This window comes from Nuphar pumila, chromosome 12, assembly GCF_984573655.1.
Source record: "Nuphar pumila chromosome 12, dmNupPumi1.hap1.1, whole genome shotgun sequence".
NCBI classification, from domain to species: Eukaryota; Viridiplantae; Streptophyta; class Magnoliopsida; order Nymphaeales; family Nymphaeaceae; genus Nuphar; species Nuphar pumila.
The window spans coordinates 17,091,149-17,114,076 of NC_143260.1; the positions used below are offsets into that span (position 1 = coordinate 17,091,149).

Genomic DNA, 22,928 nt, shown 5'->3' on the forward strand with positions numbered 1-22,928 from the left:
ATACACAAGGGGTTCACCCCTATTTATACAAGAGGGAGAGGAGGAAAAAGGAGGGCTAAAGGGCCTCAAAAGAAGAGCCAAAAGGGGGCTCCCATGGAGTCGTTGGTAGCCCCCAACGGTCACATTTGTTACCGTTGGGGGCTCCAACGACTTTATGGTTGGAGCCCCTCTTTGGTTCTAAAAAATACAAAAACAAAAAAATAAATAAAGAAATTTACATTTAAACAAAATAGTTGTTTTCTAAAATAACTATGTAAAATTACAAAAATACCCCTATCGGGTATTGATGTAATATATATATATATATATATATATATATATATATATATATATATATATATATATATATATATATATATATATAGAGGTACATTGTAACACCCCCCTTAAACTTTACGGCGAAAAGACGAAAAGTTTGCCAAGAAGAAACATGAAGCGGGGAGCCGGAAGAGCTTTAATGAAGAAGTCCGCCAACTGATATTCTGAAGTGACATATGGTAGAACAATAGTTCCTCGTAAGAATTCGTCACGAACATAGTGGCAGTCCATTTCGATATGCTTTGTACGCTCATGGAAGGTATGATTGCTCGCAATGTAGATGGCACTCTTGTTGTCGCAACATAATTTTGAGGCTTTGGTAATATCAACCCCCATGTCTTTAAGCAGACTGCGAAGCCATACAAGTTCCATTGTCGTGGTTGCCATAGCCCGATACTCAGCTTCAGTGGATGATAGTGAAACTTTCTGCTGTTTCTTGCATCGCCAGACAATCAAAGAGTCCCTTAAAAAGACACAAAAACCAGTAGTTGAGACTCGATCATTGGGATTACCTCCCCAATCGGCATCAGTATAAGCAAGAAGATTTAAGGCAGAAGAGGAGGATAGAAAAAGCCCTTTATTGATGGTATTCCGAATGTAGGATGATTCGGAGAACAATACTCATATGCACAGTGGTAGGAGTATGCTGAAATTGGCTAACAGAGTGAACCACATGTGAGATATCTGGTCTGGTGATGGTTAAATAGGTAAGAGACCCAATGAGTTGTCTCTAAGGCGTGGGATCTTCTAGAAGAACCCCATCCTTTAACCGTAATTTGGCTTTAATAACCTCGGGAGTCTCTACTTTCTTGTCATCAGAAATCCCAGACTTAGAACAGCTATCTGCAGCAAGCTCTGATACCATCTTGAGTAAACATTTATATTTGTATCACTATCATGAACATTTATATTTGAATCACTATCATTTGAGGGTGTTATGTCAAGATGGGATACCTCACGTGTATCGTTTATGTTTTCAAGAAAATCTTCTTGTATGTTATCAATAAGATCATATAAGAATATATAATCAATTTCATTTGTTTCTTCTATTTTATCAAAACCGTTCTCTTCTTCTAGAAATGTTACATCTTTTGAAATATATAGTTTATCATTCTTAAAATCATAACATCTATACCCTTTTTTATTTTCACCATATCCTAGAAAAACACATTCAATTGCTTTTGGAGATAACTTATCTCTTTTATGTAATAGGACAAAACATTTGCAACCAAAATACGAAGACGATTGAAATCGGGTGAAAATTTAAAGAGTTTTTCATACGGAGAAGCATTTTTTAACTGAGAAGAGGGCATTCTATTGATTAGATAGGTTGAGGTTAGAACGGCTTCGGGCCAAAACTTCTTTGGAATATTACTAGAAACAAGAAATGTTCTAGCGGTTTCTATAATGTGCCTATGTTTCCTTTCCGCTAGGCCATTTTGTTGGGGAGTCCTAGGACATGACTTTTAATGGCAAATGCCATTTTGGGTTAAATAGTTTTGGAATTCGTGAGATAAGTATATGCTACCAGAATCAGATCTTAAAATAGACATGTTATTTTGAAATTGATTTTGAACTTTTTTATGAAATTCTTTAAAGAAAGTAAATACTTCCGATTTATGACTAAGAAAATAAATCCAAACATACCGAGTAAAGTCATCAATAAACGTAACATAATATGAATAGCCCCCTTTAGACATAACCGGAGAAGGCCCCCAAACATCCGAATGCACCAATTCAAAAGGTCTTGATGAAAGAAAACTTCTAGTTGGAAATGGAATAGACTTCATTTTTCAAAAAATGCAATCTTTGCAATTAATTTGTTTTTCCTTACAAAATTTGTTTCCAAAAGGAAATAAATACATTTTGGAATAACTTGGATGACCAAGTCTTTTATGCCAAGTTTCCATGTTTTTTTCTTGGACATGAGAACAAAAATAATTTGTAGGGAGATCAAGATGGTCCATATAATAGAGGTCTCCCTTTCTATGGCCTTGCCCAATCCGCTTCCCGGACCGGAGATCCTGCACAAAGCAACCATTAGATGAGAAAGATATTTCACATCCATGGTCGGCAATTTGAGAAACCGAAAATAGGTTTAAATTTAGTTTGGGAACAACTCTTACTTTTGGAACACAAAAATGTTGAGAATCTTTAAAAGAGCCAATACTTGAAATTTTTAAAAATGTTCCATCGGCCGTAGAGACACAAGAATCCTTTGAATTGGTGCAAACATCAATAAGTGCATTTTCATGGGGGGTCATATGAAAAGAAGCTGCAGAGTCAAGGATCCAAGAATACGTACCGGGTGATGATGTCGAGGCAATAGCCGCACCCGATGTGGAAGAAGAAACTTTTAGTATTTGTTGGAGAGCCATAGATATTTGTCCAAGAGTTTCTTTGATGTCATTGTTCTTGCCTTCATCTTCTTTGGTGGTGATTTCGTCAAGAGAGGCCACCTTAGGCTTGAAGGTTCTAATAAGCTTTGGACAAGCGGGTTTAATGTGACCCGGCTCATTGCAATAATGACAAACAATAATTTTTCTTCCTCCATTGTAGTTTCCTTGTTTCCCAAAATGAGGAGGTTTATAGGTTCTAACATTGTTACCCGATTTTGAAACGGCAAGGACTTCATCAACATGCTTACTCATGCCAAGCCTTGTCTCCTCTTGAGTGATTTCGGCGATAGCATCTTCAATAGGAGGAAAAATAGATCTATGGAGAAGTGAGGATCTCACTTGCTCAAATTCGGGACGTAGCCCAAAAAGGAATTGAACAATCACTCTTGTTCCATTTGTTTTTGCCTTAAATCAATATCTTCCATAGAAACCCATTTTGGCTCCAAAAGAGCCAATTCATCCCATAGTGGGTTTAGGGAACTATAATAGTCTTGAATGCTAGAATCACCTTGCTTGGTGGTTCTAATCTTTTCTTGCAAGAAGTATGCTCTCACAAGATCATTTTGGGTATACATACCCTTCATAAAGGACCAAGCCTCATTGACTCTACGAAATTTAGCTATATTAGCACATACCTTAAGCTCCACATTGTTCATAAACCACGCAAGGATTTTTGCATGATTGCTTTCCCAATCTTCCACTTCTTTTTGATGATTTTCAATGGCCTTGAGGCGAGCATCTCCTTCAAGAGCCTTTTCTTGACCTTCTTCGTCCTTTGTGAGCATAAGCTTAGGTTCCGGAACGGTACCCATAAACCCCAAAGCTTCTTTCCTTTGAGATTATTTTCCATTGCCGATGCCCACATCATATAATTCTTTCCATTGAGCTTGAAAGATAGGTCAATCTTTGCCTCCATGATGTTGCCAAGAAGTGAGAAGATATCCACTAAATATGAGATACACGAACCACACCTTTCCTTCAAGAATCGAGTGGCTCTGATACCATGTAATGAGATATTGCGGAAATATAAAGAGTGCATACAAGCACTTACAACAATGAATAAAAGAGACAATATCACAAGTCCACAGAGGGACAATACAAGCACAAGCCTTTAAGAAGGCAACAATATAAAAAGCCTCTTATTGAGAAGAGAGAAAGCTCTCAAGAATAAAAATACACAAGGGGTTCACCCCTATTTATACAAGAGGGAGAGGAGGAAAAAGGAGGGCCAAAGGGCCTCAAAAGAAGAGCCAAAAGGGGGCTCCCATGGAGTCGTTGGGAGCCCCCAACGGTCACATTTGTGACCGTTGGGGGCTCCAACGACTCTATGGTTGGAGCCCCCTCTTTGGTTCTAAAAAATACAAAAACAAAAAAATAAATAAAGAAATTTACATTTAAACAAAATAGTTGTTTTCTAAAACAACTATGTAAAATTACAAAAATACCCTTATCAGGTATTGATGTAATATATATATATATATATATATATATATATATGAGGTACATTTTAACAGGATGGAGGTGATAGGAAAAGATATGAATGCTTTGAACCTCACCGAGGACATGACATTGGATAGAAATGATTGGAGGAGAAGGATTCATGTTGAAGACCCATAATGATTTTCTTTTTTGGTTCATATCGCCGACCCCAATTATTTTGGGATGAAGGCGTAGTTGTTGTTGTTGGTTTGAGTCTGTCTATGCTGGTATCATGAATTGATTTCTTAATATCTGTTCGCAGATCTGTTTCAAACTGTAATGTTGTAAAAGTTTTGGTTCTATTTTCTCCTTATTTCTATAGTCTTCTTCATTCTTGAGTTTATTTTAGCATTTTGTGTCATCATTTTTTGCTGTTTTGTTTCTTAACAACAATCTTCTTCATTCTTTTCTCAACGGCAGTTTGCCATCATCCTTGATTTTATTTTCAGCATTTTTTGTCATTACCTTTTCTGTCACCATATTCTTCACTTCTTCTCGTGGATACTAATGTTCCACAACCCATGTTGTCCTCTAGTTTCCTACCTCAACTTGTCTCAAAGAAACTGAATAATAGTAATTTTTTTACTTGGAAAAGGCAGATTATCCCCTTTATTAAAAGTCATGATTTATCTGGCCATCTTGATGGATCAATTAAAATGCCATCAGAGTTTATCATGCAGTAGCATAGAGATGACAAAGGGTGCAGTGAATGTGGTTTATATCAGAAATACTGAATATGTTTCATGGGTTAAAAGGGACGAAACAGTTGTTGCCTACCTCACTTCTACCCTGTCACAAGAAGTCCTAATTAAGCCGAGCTCGGTTCCGACCAAAATGTAAACAAGGGAGGGGAGGGGGGGGCTCGGCTGCCAGGCCGAGCCTGGCCTAGTCACGGAATGCGAAGAAGAGGGAGCAGGGAGGGGTTGCACCCTCCTTTGCTAAAAGAGGAAACAAGGAGGGGCGGTGCCCCTCCACTACTGAAAGAAAGAGCAGGAGGGGCGGTGCCCCTCCTTTGCTGAAAGAAGAAATAGGGAGGGATGGTGCCCCTCCTCTGCTATGAGAGAGAGAGAGAGAGATAGATAGAGAGAGAGAGAGAGAGAGAGAGAGAGAGAGAGAGAGAGGTGGGGCCCCTCCTCTACTAAAAGAGGAAACGAGGAGACGAGAGGACAGTAGGGCGTTTCCCTATTGCAGTGGGTTAACATGGAGGCGAGAGAGGAGGGAGGAGGGGTGGCGCCCCTCCTCTGCCGTAATTTACCGGAAACAAATAGAGGGTAGGAGGGTCGCCCCTCCTGTCGGCGTAACCAAAGAGAGAGAGAGGGGGGAAAGAAAAACATGGAAAACGAGAGAAAAGGGGGGCCAGAGTGCATACCTGCCTAGTCGGTAGCTTCGGCGCACATCCGACAAGTGAGAGGGAGTGTTGGGGGATAGGGAGTTCGCAGGGAGAGAGGTGGCGTCGAGGAGAGGGAGACGGGAGGTTGCCGGCGCAGGGAGGGCTTCAACGAGAAAGTTCGGCGAGGGAGGGGGTCGGGTCCCGTAGATGAGTCGAGGGAGAGAGGCAATGGGAGTTGGGGGAGGCTCAGGGGTTCGAGCCTGCGATAAAAAGACCCCCCCCCCCCCCCCCCCTGGAGGGTTTAAATAGAATACGGGTGGGGGGGTTAAGACTCAGATCCATTCGGATCCAACCTTGATCCAAAATGTTTTTTTATTTTTTGAAAAAACCCGGATCTTACATTGAGTCCAAGCATGGCGAGGAGTCGAGTTGTGGATGGGATGGGTACTCCGTAGGTTTTTTGGGTCTGCATCCCAAGCAATCTAGTAAAGCAAATGGTCTTTGCTTGGGATATTTAGTTTTGGATTTAGATCAATGGAGCTGCATTGTTTCAGGCATGGGGGGGGGGGAAGGCGGCAACATTCTTTTTGGGGGTGCCATGTGCCTCCCCTAAGAAGCTGGGTGGTGCACTGGTCTCCTGCATGGAGACCGGTCTTATATTGTTGGAAAATGTTCGAGGATTCATTGCTAAGATGTGGGGTTGAAGCCCTTATCACTTATGAAGTGATGACATCCTTTTTTCCTCAGTTGGGAGAAGAATATGGAGAACTGATAGACGCTAGTGGAACCAAAGAAACAATGGAGGATTAAATGATTCCTCCCAATGTCAGGGTCTTGCCCACGTGATGCATTGAACTTTAGACATTGTAGATTTTGTTTGCTTTAAAGTTTCAGCAAAGTGAAAAACAACCCAAATTTACATTTACTAGGAGATTTGGAAGGGTAAAGAGGTTGTGTAAATGTGATGAGGTACTGATTTTAAAACTCGAGATTGATGGCCCAATTTGGATGAGCACCCTAGTTGAGCTTTTCTGTTCTAGTGGTATTGATAAAAACAAAATGTGAAAGATGGAGATGGTAGTGTAGTTCTTGCTGATGGCAGATAGTTGGAACTGATTGGCTTCATTAATATCAAACTTGGTGCAAGGATAGCTGGTTTTTTATCGTCATTTCAATCACACTATCTAGCAGAATCAAAGATATCTTGATTTGTTTGCTTTTCACGGAGAATCAGATTTAATATCTTGTAAGTGTTAGTAAAAAGTTTGGTTTGTCAATGCTTTACTGTTTCTGTTTGTTAGATATTCTTAGTTAGAAATGCTGCATTTCTTTTAAGTATTGTTTGTATCAATGCAAGATCTCTGTTTAACTAACCTATCCTGGATTATGTGGTTTGGAGCATCTAAAAAGTACCCATTGGTTTGTTATGACATTTAGTGTTGATTTTTTTGCTGCACTGATGTGTGCTACTGCCGCAAACTTGCTTCAAAAGTGGCTTTCATTTGCTAATTTTTACTTTTTACTGTGTCAGTTTTCAAAGATGGTGGAAAAGAGGAGAAAAAGAAAAATAAATATTCTTCTGTGAAGTGTTATTTCGTCCGTACTGAGTCTAATGCAGCTGTTGATCAAGCAGAGTTTTATATCCTGTCAAATAAATCAATCAGGGAAGCAAGAATGATGTTCATGCATGTGCATACAGTTTCCAGCTTGTCAAAATATATGGCAAGGTAATATTATCTGTGCATCAGTATGATTAGTTGATCATACTTGACACTTAAGTGGAACGCATTGTTGCTGAATGGAGGGAAAAAATGCAGATTTTCTCTTGTTTTGTCGAAGACTATAGAACTACCAATTGATCTTGGGGTGGTGAATGTTGTAACTATTGCTGACATAACATGCTTGGTGAGGCAATACTATTTTATTTTCTAATTCTCCAAATTTCACCAACGTTACTTTGGTGTTATTGAATAAACTGTAATTATAAATGATGATTATTTTTTTCTCAGGATGAGAACAATATGGTGGTCCTTGATGGTAATGGAGAGCCTCTTATTCACACAGATGGAACGGGTTTTATATCTGAGGATTTGGCTTTAAGATGTCCAAGAGATGTTCTGAAAGTAAATTAACTTGTAATTCAGCTTTGTGTATTAGACATTGCACTCCATTTTTCTCCTCACCACAAAGTTTTCTGAAATTTCTTTTAGACGTGGGTTCTTAAGTAGGCAACCTTCTCTAATGAATGATATGTAATAAAACCTCAAGGATTCAAATGTAGAATGTCTACTATGGGCAAGAGCACAAGAACAACCCACAAAGGGGGACTTAAAAAGAGAAACACAACAATCTTTAAAAATATAATCTTTATTCATAAAATATGCATTAGGGAATGCACAACATATAATGGGACAAGAAGTCCTTATTTATACACATAGTATAGGGCCAAGAGAGACCCATATAGCTGTTGGGAAGGCAACGACTAGAAATATAGCCGTTGGGGATTTCCAACAGCTATATGATCTAAAAGAGTAAAAAATACAGAAAATAAAAATAACAAATAAAGAAAAATAGCAAGGTTAGTTCTGCCTCTAATGGGCAGGACCTATTATATGTACAAAATTACCAAAATACCCCTATAGGGTATTGCCTATTACAATGGAGAAACATACACACACATGTGTGTGTGTGTGTGTGTGTGTGTGTGTGTGTGTGCGTGTGTGCAACACACTGTAACACTCCCCCACAAACTTATGTTGAGATATGATTTATTTTTTGAATATGTCTAACTATTCTCATAACAACACTCATGCGCTCAATAGTTGGTGAATGTTGAAATTGGCTCGCAATATGAATTGCATGAGAAAATATGGAGTAGGATCACCCTATCATTGATCTTCATTTTTGCATTAATTACTTTTGGAGTGTTAACTCTTTTCTCGTCAGTAATACTAGACTTGTCAATAATCTCAATGGCAAATTTAAATTGCGTTAGTAAAAACCCACGAGGTGAGTATGCTACCTCGCTATCAATAAAATAGTTAAGAAATCGAAGATCTATCATTGTAAAATTAGTTTTAAGAACTTTTTTGATGTAGCTAACTCCCTATTTATCTCTGTCAGTGGTGATCATGTCATTTATATACAACACTAGAATGACTATATTTGTATTAGATGTCTTAACAAATAAAGCAGTGTCACTATAACACAATTTATATCCAAACTTAATCATGACAGCATTGAACTTATCATATGAGGCTTTGGGCACTTGTTTTAATCTAGACAAAGCTTTCTTCAAGTAGAGAACGTGTCCAGGTGGAACCTCAAGGACGGGGAGTGGATTTAAATAGATTTCTTTTAATTCTCTATCCAGAAATGCATTTAACGTCCATTTGATATATAGGCCAACAACCAATCACTGTCAGTGATGATCATGTCATCTATATACAATAATAGAATGACTATACCTGCATCAGATGTCTTAACAAATAAAGCAGTGTTAGTATAACACAATTTATATGCAAACTCAATTATGACAATACTAAACCTATCATATCATGCTTTAGAAGCCTGTTTTAATCCATACAAAGCTTTCTTCAAGTAGAGAAATGTTAGAAAGTGAGTTGAAATGAATTACAAAAATGCTCAATGCATTCACAAGGTCCAACATTGGACAAACACAACTCCGCAATGGGAAATAAAGAAATGGTCCACTAAGAGACACCACAAGAAGCCTACGAAGATGTAATAACCATGATTTTTATCAGATAAATAACTGTAGACTTTAAGTCATTAAGGTAATACACGAATATTTTATGGTTTTAATTATTTATTCGTAATTGGATCGTAGATAACCTATTTGGATCCTTGAAGTAAATCGGATTTTAATGAGACAATTTCTATAACACTTTAGTGAGAATTGGTATAGCTTAAGGCGATGTTCGGATCCACAATATTGCATTTGGATCTTCGATATCAGAACTTCAAATATTAATCTGGATCCTTGGATCCAGATTTATTTAAAGAGTGTATCAAGCACAATGGACCCCGGATTCATAGTAAGTTAGTAGATATTTATAATAATGTAATTGGATCCACAACATTTTTAATTCGTGTTATACTCAATATTTAATAAGTTAAATATTTAGATGTGGGTCTGGATCCTCAGATGGATCCGGATATGCCCAAGACTTGGACCCAGCTGTGGCGGGTTCGGGTTCGGGTTCAGCCGAACCAAATAGGCACCCGACAGCACGTTAAAACCAAGTAAAATAAAACAAAAAAAAAAGAAGCAAAAGCCCTACCCGATAAAAACGAGTGTTAGGGTTCATTTTTGAACCCTAACACAGCGTGGAAGTAAGGAAGCTGAGGAAGGGGGATGCGCAGCCGCCGTGTGAAGGGGAGGGTAGCAGATCCCCTTCCGATCTTCGTGGCACCCTTCCATATCTCGCCTCCTTCCTCTCCCATTTAGCCGAACCCTCTCTCTCTCTCGGTCTCCCTCAACTCCCTTCCGTTTCTCTTTTCCTCTCCCTCCCAATTTCCTTTCTTTCTTACACCAGCCGGTGGAGAACGCACGACTCACACGAGCATGGCAGCGAGGTTACTTCAGTTTTTCCATCTCTCTCGTTCGTGTTCGTGGAGTCGGCGTGAGGAGGGCTTGGCTTCACAGCGGCTAGGGAGAAACAATCGCACAAAGTTGGGGATTTCGCATTGCCGAGGTAGGTTTTTACTATGCTTTTCGCATATGTATTAAGTTACTAGTATGTGTTGGATTTGTCGTGAATCCCAAATCAAAAAAAAAAAAATTTTGGGATTTGGTTTGCCGAAAATCCCAAATCTTCGATTTGGGGATTTTGGAATTTTCGACGGTAGGATTGGCAACGATTTTGTAGGGTCTATCGTGATTTTATGGGGTATTTGTTCCAAAGAGGTAATGGTTTGCAATAAAATCCCTATGAGTGGACCGAAGCTGTGCAAAACCTTGGTTCTATGTGGTTACTGATTATCGTAAAGGTTTTTTTTTTCATATACTGATTTTTGGAAATCCCAATTCTTTTAATCCTCTGTCCATTCTATTGGATCGTGCTGGACCTTGCATGATATATGATCAGGCGTGTGCCTACTGAAATCTAAAGTAGTCAAGACCCTTTATGGTTATGGCTACATTCGACTTTCTTTTAATAGACCAGTTCATTAAAAAAAAAAATGGGGATTTGTAGTTCTGTACTGTCTATACTGAATGGGTGTGTTATTTTTCTTTCCTGCAAATGTTATTTATATCTTAATGATCCAAGCTATCTGGTCTTTTATTCAGAACATCGATTACTCCATTTTTTTTGGGACTTGCATATTCTGTTGTTTCTAGTAGGCTGCAGTTCTGTGTTTTGTTTTAGTTGTTGTCGGTGAAGAGATGAATAATAATAACTTAGAAGTTATCATTATTATGCCTGAAATTAAAGACCTTTTGGGGTTGCTAATGCTCACCCTTATCAGATACTCTGATCTGATTGTTGGGTCTTAAAGTAAAAAACAATATGGTTTGCAACGTTAGATTAGATCATGTAATATGTACATTATAGTCCACCCATCCAGTTAATATACAACATGTTATGTTATTCCTTATAAGCACAAACATTTTGTGGATGTTAATACTCATATAGATTTGATTATATAACTGAACCTAGTAAACTTTTTTTTTTATGGTAGATGGTTTTAGAAGTATACTTATATAACACAATAAACTGTAATATGGGATAAGTCTCATGGTTTTCTTTTGTTGCATAAGTTGTATTTCCACTGTAAGGTTCAACTGTTGTAGCTTGTACTGTGTTTTATTCCTATATCAATTAATTAGGGGTCCCTGGTGCTCATTGATTGCTGTTATTGGAAAAGCCTGTGTACGTTACTCGGTTATGAGTAGGGCATCAGTGTTCAGCCCATATGAACATTGCAGTAACTTCTGATTTTGATAAATTATGTGATGCCCATTTACACTGTTATACGTACACAGAGTCTGTTCACCAGTACTTGGGTGAACTACTTTTCAAACTTTAAATCAGAGTCCTTACTAAACTCAGAAGAAAATCAAGACTATAATGATTGCCTTGCTAACTACATAACACAGATAGAGTCTGTAAGTGTATGAATAATACTAGCAGTTTGTTACACGCAGTAAATGCTGTGGGTGTCGATCCTCATACCATGATAATATGGATTTTTAATTTTTGAACTGCCATGTCAGAACTAATACATGATATTTACTGATTTCAGGTGCTTAAAAAGGGGTAATACCAGAAATTTTAATATTGATAATTATGATTCCTGCACACTTCTAAATTACATGTTCTTTCACTCAATTCTTATTATACTTCTATTTCACATTTTGGGTGATGCCTGTACACTGTCTACATGAAGTAGTAGGATTAGGTTTGGATAATAACACAATGGTGCTTGATGAGATGAATACTTATATGAAGCCGTATACTCGATCCTTTGTGAGATACTTGAAAAGGGAACCTAACTGAAACCCTCCAAATAATGAACTCCTGACCAAACCTTTGGGTCGGTTATTGCTGGCACCTGGGTGATATTAGATACCTGGAAAAAAAAGAAGAAGCAAACAAACAAACCAACAGTGTTTTTAAATTGCCATTAAGAATTGTAATTCGTTATGAGATTGTAGGTGGGCTTTCTACTTGTAGTTGGATATATGTGATGTGACCTATTTATGAAACACTATGTTTTACACTTTAGTAATAAATCGAATTGTAACTTGATATAGAAATGGGTGTATATGCAATTTGGTTTTATCTCAATTTTTTTTCATATAAACTGCTGACATTCAAATCTGGAAATGTCTGAGTTTTGACTGCTTTCTGTAGAAGAGCTATGAGACATATAAATGAAATGTCATTTATTGAAATTGTTTGTTGCATGCAGTCAAGTTATGTGAATTTGCTTTCCCTTGTCCACTGAGAATTCAAAATGAATGATAGGGAGTTTGGGAATCATGCCTAATTGGGCAATATGGATTGGGTACCTGATGCAGGTACTTTTGTTAATCAACGTGTACTCAATGTCAATAACATTGGTGAGAAAATTAAAGGTTAATTTCTGTGAGCCTGACTGGTTGAAAGATATCGGGGCATTTGTGTCCGATTGGTTTAAAAGTACCAAAGCATTTAGAATAATGATCATAATACTGATAAGAACTTGAATTTAATTCTTGTTGCTCGACTGGTTTAAAGGCACCGGAGCACTTTGAGTGGGTTATGCAATCAATATGACAAAGGTTGGGAACTGTTCTATGCACCTTGGTAAAATGACTAAGGTTGAGATTTCTACTACTATGATAGTAGAAAGAAGTTGGGGAAATGCCCCATACTTCGGGAAAATAATTAAATGAAAAGATTAACCCACTCAGATTCGGGCTTACCTTGGAGAGGGTAGGTGGTACAAAACTCTGGGGATATGTGTTTAGCTTCGAGCGTAAAGCGACTCGTTGGTCCCAGTCCTCAGAGTTGGGGGACCCGGACTACCAAATGTGTCCTAGGTGGTAGTTCCATGTTCTTCTGCAGAAGTTAGGGATGCATCCTGTTTTGGTTTTGGCCTTTGGGAGTTTCTCTCGGTCATTGGCCGCTCCCTTGGGATTTCAGTCACAGTTAGAATGTTCGGGTTAATAAAACAACTTTGAATAATATACCCCTGAACGTTCTCTTCTGTGATGGTTGCCTCGGCCCGTGTGTACCCGCGGGATAAGATAAGATAAGAAAAGATAAACATCAATTAGAACATTCTAGGTATCACAGTGAGTGGAGTTTTAGGGAGACATGTTTATATTCTTCCAGCATGTTCTGAGCTTGTGATGAAATGAAATATTGAAAGGTGTAGATATGAGATAATTGAATTCATATTGTGGTTGTTACATGACTATTATGCATGTTGCTGTTGTTGCATAATCCGCTTTACTTGCTTATGTATATGTCTGTTATAGTTGTTGCATAGTCTGCTTCACTTACTTTTAAGCATTCAATGGAATCGGTGGCCATGATATATTTAAATGCTGCAAATGATATTACCTTATCATGAGGTGAATTCTGTACTCCTGCAATGGTTGATTTGGTCTTGGTAGTGTTTATATATTCTAGCTAGAAACTTAAATTAACAATGTGCAGTAGTTTAGTAATGTTTATATTCTCATGCTATGTTTTATTGTCCATAATTAAACAAATCCCTTGCATACTTGTTACTTAGTATATTTGCCAAATTTACAGTAATTCCTACTTAGACGTGGTAGTCTAATTCCAATCAATCTACTAATTTTTCAGGTAAAGAATAAGGTTTTTGAGCGACTGCGGGATGAGGCATCGGATCGAGAATTTTGGATTTATTGTTCTAGGGATAGTTTGAGTTCTTCTTATAATTTTAACTCTGATGATTTTCATTGATAAATGGAATGAAATAAATGTGTTGGGTTTTCTCTCCACCGTAATGTCTCGAAATACTTAACCCTATATTATTTCTTGTTTCCGCTGGAAAAAAAATCCTCTTAAATTTGGGTTAAAATTTCGGGGTGTTTCAAATGGTATCAGAGCTTGAGAACAATAAATCAAAGATCACGGTGGTGCCACACCCTACAAGCGCCTTGTGAGTATGAGTTATTTTGTTTTGTTATTTATCATGTTACTTGTTCTTATTATTGTGATGCCCATATTAGCATATAGGTAAATTCACGTCTACAATTGATCAGTTTTGACCTATTAGGTGAATGACACATCACGCCTACAAATGATTAGTTTTTAGGTTGTTTACTTATCACATCTACAAATCATTAGTGTCAACCTACTAGGTGGATGTACCACGCCTATATAATTTCATTGTAGATGACCGAATTATGATTGTCTGAATGGATATATCATACTTGTATAACATGATTGATGTGTGTATTATGGATATTTGACTAAATTTTTTAGTAGATATGTGCGTGTGTTTCATGTCAAAATAATTGAATGTGATATAATGTAATAATTATCAATGCACATAAAATGAGGAAATGATCTGAATGTCTCATATACATATATGATTGGAAACTTATCTGCATAACTCGAACTATGTAAAAGTTACGTGCCTTGAGGTTTAGTTGGTTCTTGATATATACATGATCTCATTGTATAGAACCCATGCTTTGGGTACGCATGCTTCGAGGTTAGATTTGAAAAATGCAATGTTCCTGGTGGCAATGATATGATACGTAGGATAATAGGCTTTTGCATGATATGATTGAAATGCCACAGCATGCAATATATGCTTAAGTTCAATAGTGAACTATGATTCATGGAACCATAATGGTGAAATGTGTAATTTTATGATTTTTGTGCCAAATGAAGTAATGATGCATATTGATGATATATATGCTTGTGCCCATATTGGTGATTACCGACCTTGAGAGCGGTAATTTGTAGTATCACTATTTTGGCACCTATTGAGGACCTTTTCCATTAAGGATTAACTGTGAGGGTATGTTTGACCAAGATCAGGTAATCCGTCTAGAGCGGTAGATCTCCGTGAGGTAGTACATTGTCCAAGACCGGGCAGCTGCAAAGACACGGTAAATTCCTGTGAGGAAGTGTATTGTCCAAGACCGGGTATACCATCTAGGACGGTAATTCCTTGTGAGGTCGTGCATTCTCCAGACCGGGTGATCCAACGTGGATCTTGTTAATCTTTAATTAATAAAGAGTCATGTCAAATTAGGAGAATCTGCTGAGATTAATTGATATAGCATATTAGAGATCAACAGATTTGGCTTTAGTTATAGCAGAACTGGATCAGTATTGATTTTAAATCTTGATATAATGACATGTTTGCGTCTTGTGTGAATAGAAGGGCCACTCTTTGAGAGATTCTAGACCTTGATTTGAGGATATGGTTGGGTGTTCTGTGAAAAGATGGTACCATTTTGAGAATAACATCTTGAGCAAGGTTATGACAGGTGACAACTGGCCACGCAAAACCTTGAGAATTAGGAATAAGTGAAGGTTATTCAGGACAAAAGGCCTATTAGAAATAGCGAGGACAACAAACAACATTGTGATTATGATAAAATAAAGAAAACTCCACCCAATAATCAAGAACAAGCTAAAGGAATAGCACGTCGTGTCTATCAGTTGTGACTAAACAAGTATGAAGTAGTGAACATACACTCTAATTGTCTTAGGTTAAGACTTTCCTGTTATTTAGTACGTTTTCGCCATCAAAAGAATCATGTATGAATTTTTGACGAGACCGACTTTTAGCTCCAAACGTTGTTAAATATGTATATGTAAATGAATATATTTCTGTACTGTATTGTACCACTTGTACAACATACTGTACTGTATTGTACTACTGTACTGTATTGTACAACATACTGTACTGTATTGTACTATTGTACTGTATTGTACTGTATTGTACAACATACTGTACTGTATTGTACTATTGTACTGTATTGTACCACTCGTACAACATATAAATATCAATGGAAAGGGGAGAAGACATCATTGCCGCCCAACATTTTTTTTTTCTCTTCCCTCTTACCTCTCTCTCTATCTCTTGCTACGATAGTAAGGTGACTCCCACATCTGATTTCTCACATGGTATCAGAGCCAAGGGCGTGGTAATCACGATCATCTGGAAGGCCCCTAAGGACCTTGACGTGCGTTTTTGGGCGTTCTCAAGGAAAGTGTTTTTTTTTTTCATCTTTTCTCTGTTGTTTCTCCGTTGAATCACTATATTTCGACGTCGTTTCTTCATTTCCTCATATCGTGCATCTTTTCCTTACATATTCTGTTATCCCCAATTTTATCAACCCTAATTTCTGTTTTCCCCAAATTTGGGAACCCTCATTTCTCAAAAGTGCCTATTTTCTCAAACTTCTTGTGATTTCTTATCTATTTCTTGCAATATAGTTGATAAATCGTACATTCTGCACGATTAACTAAAAAAATCGTGATTTCCAAAACTCAAAAATTTCTGTCCGTACGGTTCTGTCCGTACAACCTACGAATTTCTGTCGTGCTGTTTGATTCATCTTTGATCTTCTTCCTTATGGATTCTAAAATCAGCCCCGGATTTCTTTCTCAACTTGTTTCTCACAAATTAACTCATGATAACTACTTACTTTGGAAACGCCAAATTCTGTCGTTTATCCGAAGTCATGGTCTTTCCGGGCATCTGGATGGGGGATCACCCGCCCCACCTATGACTATTACGCAAGAGGTAACTGGTAATGATGGGAAGGTGAGTTGCATTGCTATTCCAAATCCTGCGTATGATGTTTGGTTTCAGAAGGACCAATCTGTGGTTGCCTATTTGACTGCCACGTTATCTGATCGTATATTACAAACTATCTCTGACCATTTTACTGCTGCAGAACTATGGAGACATCTTGCTCACTCTTATTCACAGGTTTCTGAATCACGTGCACTTCAACTGAAATGGCAGTTCCAATCTATGCGAAAGGGAACTAAGACCATTACTGAATTTCTAGGGGATATCAAAATTATCATTGATCAGTTGGCCGCTATTGGATATCCTGTTTCTGACAGAGATGTTGTTCAGCAGGTATTGGGAAGCCTTGGGCCCCAATATCGTATGTTTTGCACTGCATTACAGGTTGCCTCTACACTTCCATGCTTTGAGGATTTACAGGCCAAACTCCTACAGTATGAAGTTAGTTTGACTCAAGATCATCTTATTGATGATCCTCATCCTGTCATGTTTACATCTGGGTCTACCTCATTTCGTCCACCTGCTGCTCATATGGGCCGTGGAGGACTCCTTCCTACTCCTACTGCTCCACCTGCCACTAGAGGTACCCGTGTCCCTACTTGCTTCCATTGCAACAAGCGTGGCCATGTGAAAGCAGATTGTTGGCACAACCCACAGAATTGCAACAAGGCAGGGAGGCCAGGACCAAGAGCTGGACAGATGAATGTTAGACAGTTTCAGGGGCAGCCGCAGGGAAATTTTCGAGCACAACAGGGTACTGATCAGGGATAGAGTGCAGGGTTGCCACATGATGTGCAACAAATTTTGATGACTGCATTTAACAACATGAATTTGCGTCAGAATGATGATGGAGTTTGGTATATTGATTCTGGAGCAGCCGCACATGTTACTTCTGATGCAGGTAAACTTTCCAACATGGTTCCTTATATTGGCACTGGCACTATTGTCACGGGAGATGGTTCCCACCACCCTCTTTCTCATACTGGAAATGCATCTCTCTCTTTGTCACAATCTACACTACCATTGAAAAATGTCTTACTCACTCTTGCCATTGAGAAAAACATTTTATCTGTTTCTAAATTGGTTGATGAAACAAATTCATCCATGGAATTTACTCCGTCTTCTGTTTGTCTTAAGGACCTTCGAACCAAGAAGATGCTCGCTAAGGGTGAACGACGCGGAAACATGTACGTCTTCGAAGCAGCCCCCGGGACTTTGAAGACGTCATCTACCGTGTCTCCATCTTTTCCTGCTTATTTGAGTCAGTCTTCTTCTGTTATGCAATGTAATAAGCCAGTTTCTTGGCATCGTCGGTTAGGTCATTGTAGTCAAGGGTTCCTTGACAAATTGTCTTCTCAGGGTTTTATTCCCAAAGTCAAATTAGATCATAAGTGTCCTAGTTGTAATGTCTGCAAGAGTCATGTACTTCCCTTTCAAAGTATCAATAAAAGAGCTTCCAAGCCATTTGAAATTATTCACTCTGATGTTTGGGGCCCAGCTCCTGTTTCATCTCTATCTGGCTCTCGTTATTATGTGTTATTTCTTGACTCTTTCACTCGTTACACTTGGATTTACTTTATGAAATCTAAATCTGAAGTGTTCAAACTTTTCAAACAATTCCATGCTCTTGTTCAGAACCTTTTCAATTCAAATATCACTTATTTCCAGTGTGATGGTGGTGGAGAATACATATCTCATGATTTTAGTGAATATTTAAAGGACCATGGTATCACACGTAACTCCTCTTGTCCTTACACTCCACAACAGAATGGAGTAGCAGAACGTAAGCATCGGCATATTGTTGAAACCGCGTTAAGTATGATGCACAATATTGATATTTCTTTCTCTCTTTGGACTGAGGCCTTTCACACTGCAGTGCATATCATTAACAGGTTGCCTATGGAATTATTAGGAGATCAGTCTCCTTATTATTTGCTTCACGGTTCTCACCCTTCTTATGATGATTTGCATGCTTTCGGATGCATTTGTTATGTCCATGTGGATCATTCTTTACGTAACAAGTTTCAGGACAGAGCAGTTCAGTGCAGATTTCTGGGATATGCCGATGGGTATAAAGGATATAGATGTTATGATCCTATTTTGGGTAAGATTAAGGTGTCTAGAAATGTTGTTTTTGATGATGACCATTTCAGCACTTGTGATACTTCTCAGGTATATGAGCAAACTACTTATGATCCATGGCTTTGTGATACTTTGCTATATGACTCTATCAGAGATCCTGTTGTTGATGAACCAATTCAGTTTGAAGCAGACAACTCCATCATCCAGGATGCACCTTCACGGTTTTCAGGTTTGGTTTATGCCCGTCGAGGAGCCCCTTCAACTCCATCTCACGAGGCTCCCCCTCTTCGACGATCCACACATGAAAGGCATCCTATCCATCGTTGGGTTAGTTACAACAATTTTTCTCTTGACTTTCAGTTGTTTCTAACCAATGTGGCCAAAGAGAAAGAGCCGTCTACTTTCCATCAGGCAGCCCATTCTCGAGCTTGGGTTGAAGCTATGAACGAAGAAATGGCAGCACTTCATGAATGTCATACATGGGATATTGTTCCTCGACCTGTTGATAGAAATGTTGTTGGTTCCAAATGGGTTTACAAGATCAAGCGTAAACCAGATGGTAGCATTGAAAGATATAAAGCTCGCCTTGTTGCACGCGGATTCACACAACAATATGGGCAAGATTATGAGGAAACTTTTAGCCCTGTTGTCAAAATTGGCACCATTCGTGTGATCCTCACTTTGGCACTTCAGCATGGTTGGTCTCTTAGCCAGTTGGATGTCAAGAATGCGTTCCTACATGGGGACTTGAAGGAAGAGGTGTATATGGAGCAACCTCCTGGATATAGTGAACATGATGCGGCTACATGGGTTTGTAAATTGAGAAGGTCTCTTTATGGTTTAAAACAGGCATCTCGGTCTTGGTTTGAGAGTTTCTCCATGGAAATTCAGCAGCATGGCTTTTCTAAGAGTATACTTGATCATTCTTTATTTATGTATAAGAATGATCATGTTACTACTTGGGTTCTTATATATGTTGATGACATCATTATCACTGGGAGTGATGATGCACATATTGCCTTGGTCAAGTCTTTACTCATGGCCAAATTCAAGATGAAGGACTTAGGCCCATTGCGATACTTCTTGGGAGTTGAAGTCGATAGACAAGATGATCGACTCACTCTAAGTCAACACAAGTATACTCTTGACATTCTTCACACCACTGGTATGATTAATTGTAAAACTCTCAGCACCCCATCTGTCTTAAATCATAAGTTTAGTGCAAAAGAAGGCCAATTATATCATGATTCCACTTTATATCGCCGCATTGTTGGTATGTTGCAATATCTTACATTTACAAGACCTGACATTGCTTATGCTGTAAATCAAGCATCTCAGTTTATGCATGCTCCCACTGATTGTCATATGGAATGTATTAAGCGTATTCTCAGATATCTGAAAGGGACTATTGGAGATGGATTGCTCTATCACAAAGATGAAAGCTTCACTACAGGACACCGTTTACTTACATATTGTGATGCAGATTGGGGTGGGGACCCTGATGAGCGTAGGTCGGTTTCAGGATATTGTGTTTTTATTGGCCCAAATATTGTCACTTGGAGTAGTAAGAAACAAAAGGCCATTGCTAAATCCAGCACTGAGGCAGAGTACAGGGCAATGGCAGCAGGGACAGCTGATGTCACTTGGGTACGACATCTTCTTCAAGAGTTGAATGAACCTATCTCTTTCTCTCTGCTTTTATGTGATAATCAAAGTGCCATTAATATTTCTTTTAACCCTATTCATCATTGTCGCACGAAGCACATTGAGATTGATCAGCATTTTGTTAGACAAAAGATTGAAACAGAAGAAATTGAGGCTTCGTATGTCAGATCAGAAGACCAAGTAGCAGACATCTTCACCAAAGGATTGGTTAGTCATCAATTTTGGTTACTTAAGGGCAAGTTGAGCATGATTGAAGATCATCCTCAACTTGAGGGAGGCTGTTAAATATGTATATGTAAATGAATATATTTCTGTACTGTATTGTACCACTTGTACAGCATACTGTACTGTATTGTACTACTGTACTGTATTGTACAACATACTGTACTGTATTGTACTATTGTACTGTATTGTACCACTCGTACAACATATAAATATCAATGGAAAGGGGAGAAGACATCATTGCCGCCCAACATTTTTTTCTCTCTTCCCTCTTACCTCTCTCTCTATCTCTTGCTACGATAGTAAGGTGACTCACACATCTGATTTCTCACAAACGTCTCTTAGAAACTCATTGTGCGGATATACGTGCATCCTTGTCGATACCAACTCCCTCAGACTACGATATCCACGGGAATACTGCAATGAAATTTCGAGGACGAAATTCTTTTTAGGGGGAAATGATGTAATAACCATGATTTTTATCAGATAAATAACTGTAGACTTTAAGTCATTAAGGTAATACACGAATATTTTATGGTTTTAATTATTTATTCGTAATTGGATCTTAGATAACCTATTTGGATCCTTGAAGTAAATCGGATTTTAATGAGACAATTTCTATAACACTTTAGTGAGAATTGGTATAGCTTAAGGCGATGTTCGGGTCCACAATATTGCATTTGGATCTTCGATATCAGAACTTCAAATATTAATCTGGATCCTTGGATCCAGATTTATTTAAAGAGTGTATCAAGCACAATGGACCCCGGATTCATAGTAAGTTAGTAGATATTTTCATGATGTGTCATAGATGCTTCATTCATCCCATCTTGAAGATCCTTTGGAACAAGCCAAAAGAACTCCAAGTAAAAAGTATCTTTGTATCTTAATTAAATAAGAGATATAAAAAATGGATAATAGACCATAACATTGATTAAGAAGGACAATGATTCAAAAGATATTTTATGCATTTCGATTGAGTATTATGCAAAACACGAATTAAACTTAAACATTGATAAAACACACTAAGTTCTTGAAGAAAGATAAGTGCACAAAGGCCACACTAAGAACATTTGAACAAAAAAATCTTCAAGAACCATGTAAAAATGCCTTCAAAGATGTGCACTTCAAGCACAAACATCCCAAAGGAATACATGTGCAAAGACACACCAAGAACACTTGAATAAAAGTACCCAAAGGTACAAAGGGGACACCCACAAATGCAAAAGATTAAATATCTTAGAATATGTGCGCACTAAGGCTCCTAAAAGCATTCTTACAAAGGATTCTATCAATATTTGGAAGTAAGGAGTGTGTGCATGGAGAATACTCACAAGTGCAGAAAGACACAAAATATAAGATTTGTATTAAGATCAAGTAAAAAATTTCATGTATTAGAAATATATCTAAGACAATGTTCATACAAGAAGAAATTGCTCCCAAGGGAATATGTATAAGAGCATATAAAATAAAACATGTTTAACACACATAAATCAACAATAGGGAGACATTTTATCAACAAAATATTAGTTAATGATTTCTCTCACATCTTAGAGAGAAGAAATTCTATGCCAAACAAATGCCATACATGAACTTGCAAGGACATGATCTAATTAAGAAACATCCACCCAAGAATCAAGAATGAATGTTATTTGAGTAGAGAACCTTACACATTGAGGAATTTCTCACTCGAATATTTACAAAGTGCAAAAACTCACTAGGTGGCCGAAAATCATAAGCACTTAATATACAAAATATTTGAATTCCCTTATAGGTTAAATGCCAAGATGTAAAATTGATTTTCAAATATGCATATCAATGATATGATCCTTTTATCCATAAATATTTTTCTTTGCAAGTAGTAAGGATTAAGAAAAACTCATTTAGAGGGAAATCCCATATGATATAGGGGGATCAAAAGCAAATTAATAATGAAATTTTGCAAATTTCAACAATCGTTCATCCACTACAAGCAACCACTTCATTAGTCCTCCAAAACGCATAAATCAAGTGTATAAGCTACTAGAACAAAAACAAGAACATAATGTCATTAAAGGCCAAAGACACACACAAAGGTGTGTATAAAACACCTCTTGTCTACATATAATAATACTTGAAATGAGTGTATCAACGACTAGAACAAGAGAATAAACGCCAAAATGGAC

The 22,928-nt window shown here is 37.9% G+C and overlaps 1 protein-coding gene across 1 annotated transcript in view; it reads left to right on the plus strand.

Annotated features, from left to right (window-relative positions):
• LOC149820153 (putative RNA-dependent RNA polymerase 3) overlaps nt 1-22,928 on the plus strand; it is a 141,068-nt gene that overhangs the window by 48,009 nt on the left and 70,131 nt on the right. Inside the window, exons 6-8 of the mRNA XM_089981753.1 lie at nt 7,058-7,253; nt 7,344-7,431; nt 7,536-7,649. Of these exons, the coding sequence (XP_089837879.1) occupies nt 7,058-7,253; nt 7,344-7,431; nt 7,536-7,649 (398 nt within the window). The remainder of the gene's footprint in view (nt 1-7,057; nt 7,254-7,343; nt 7,432-7,535; nt 7,650-22,928) is intronic.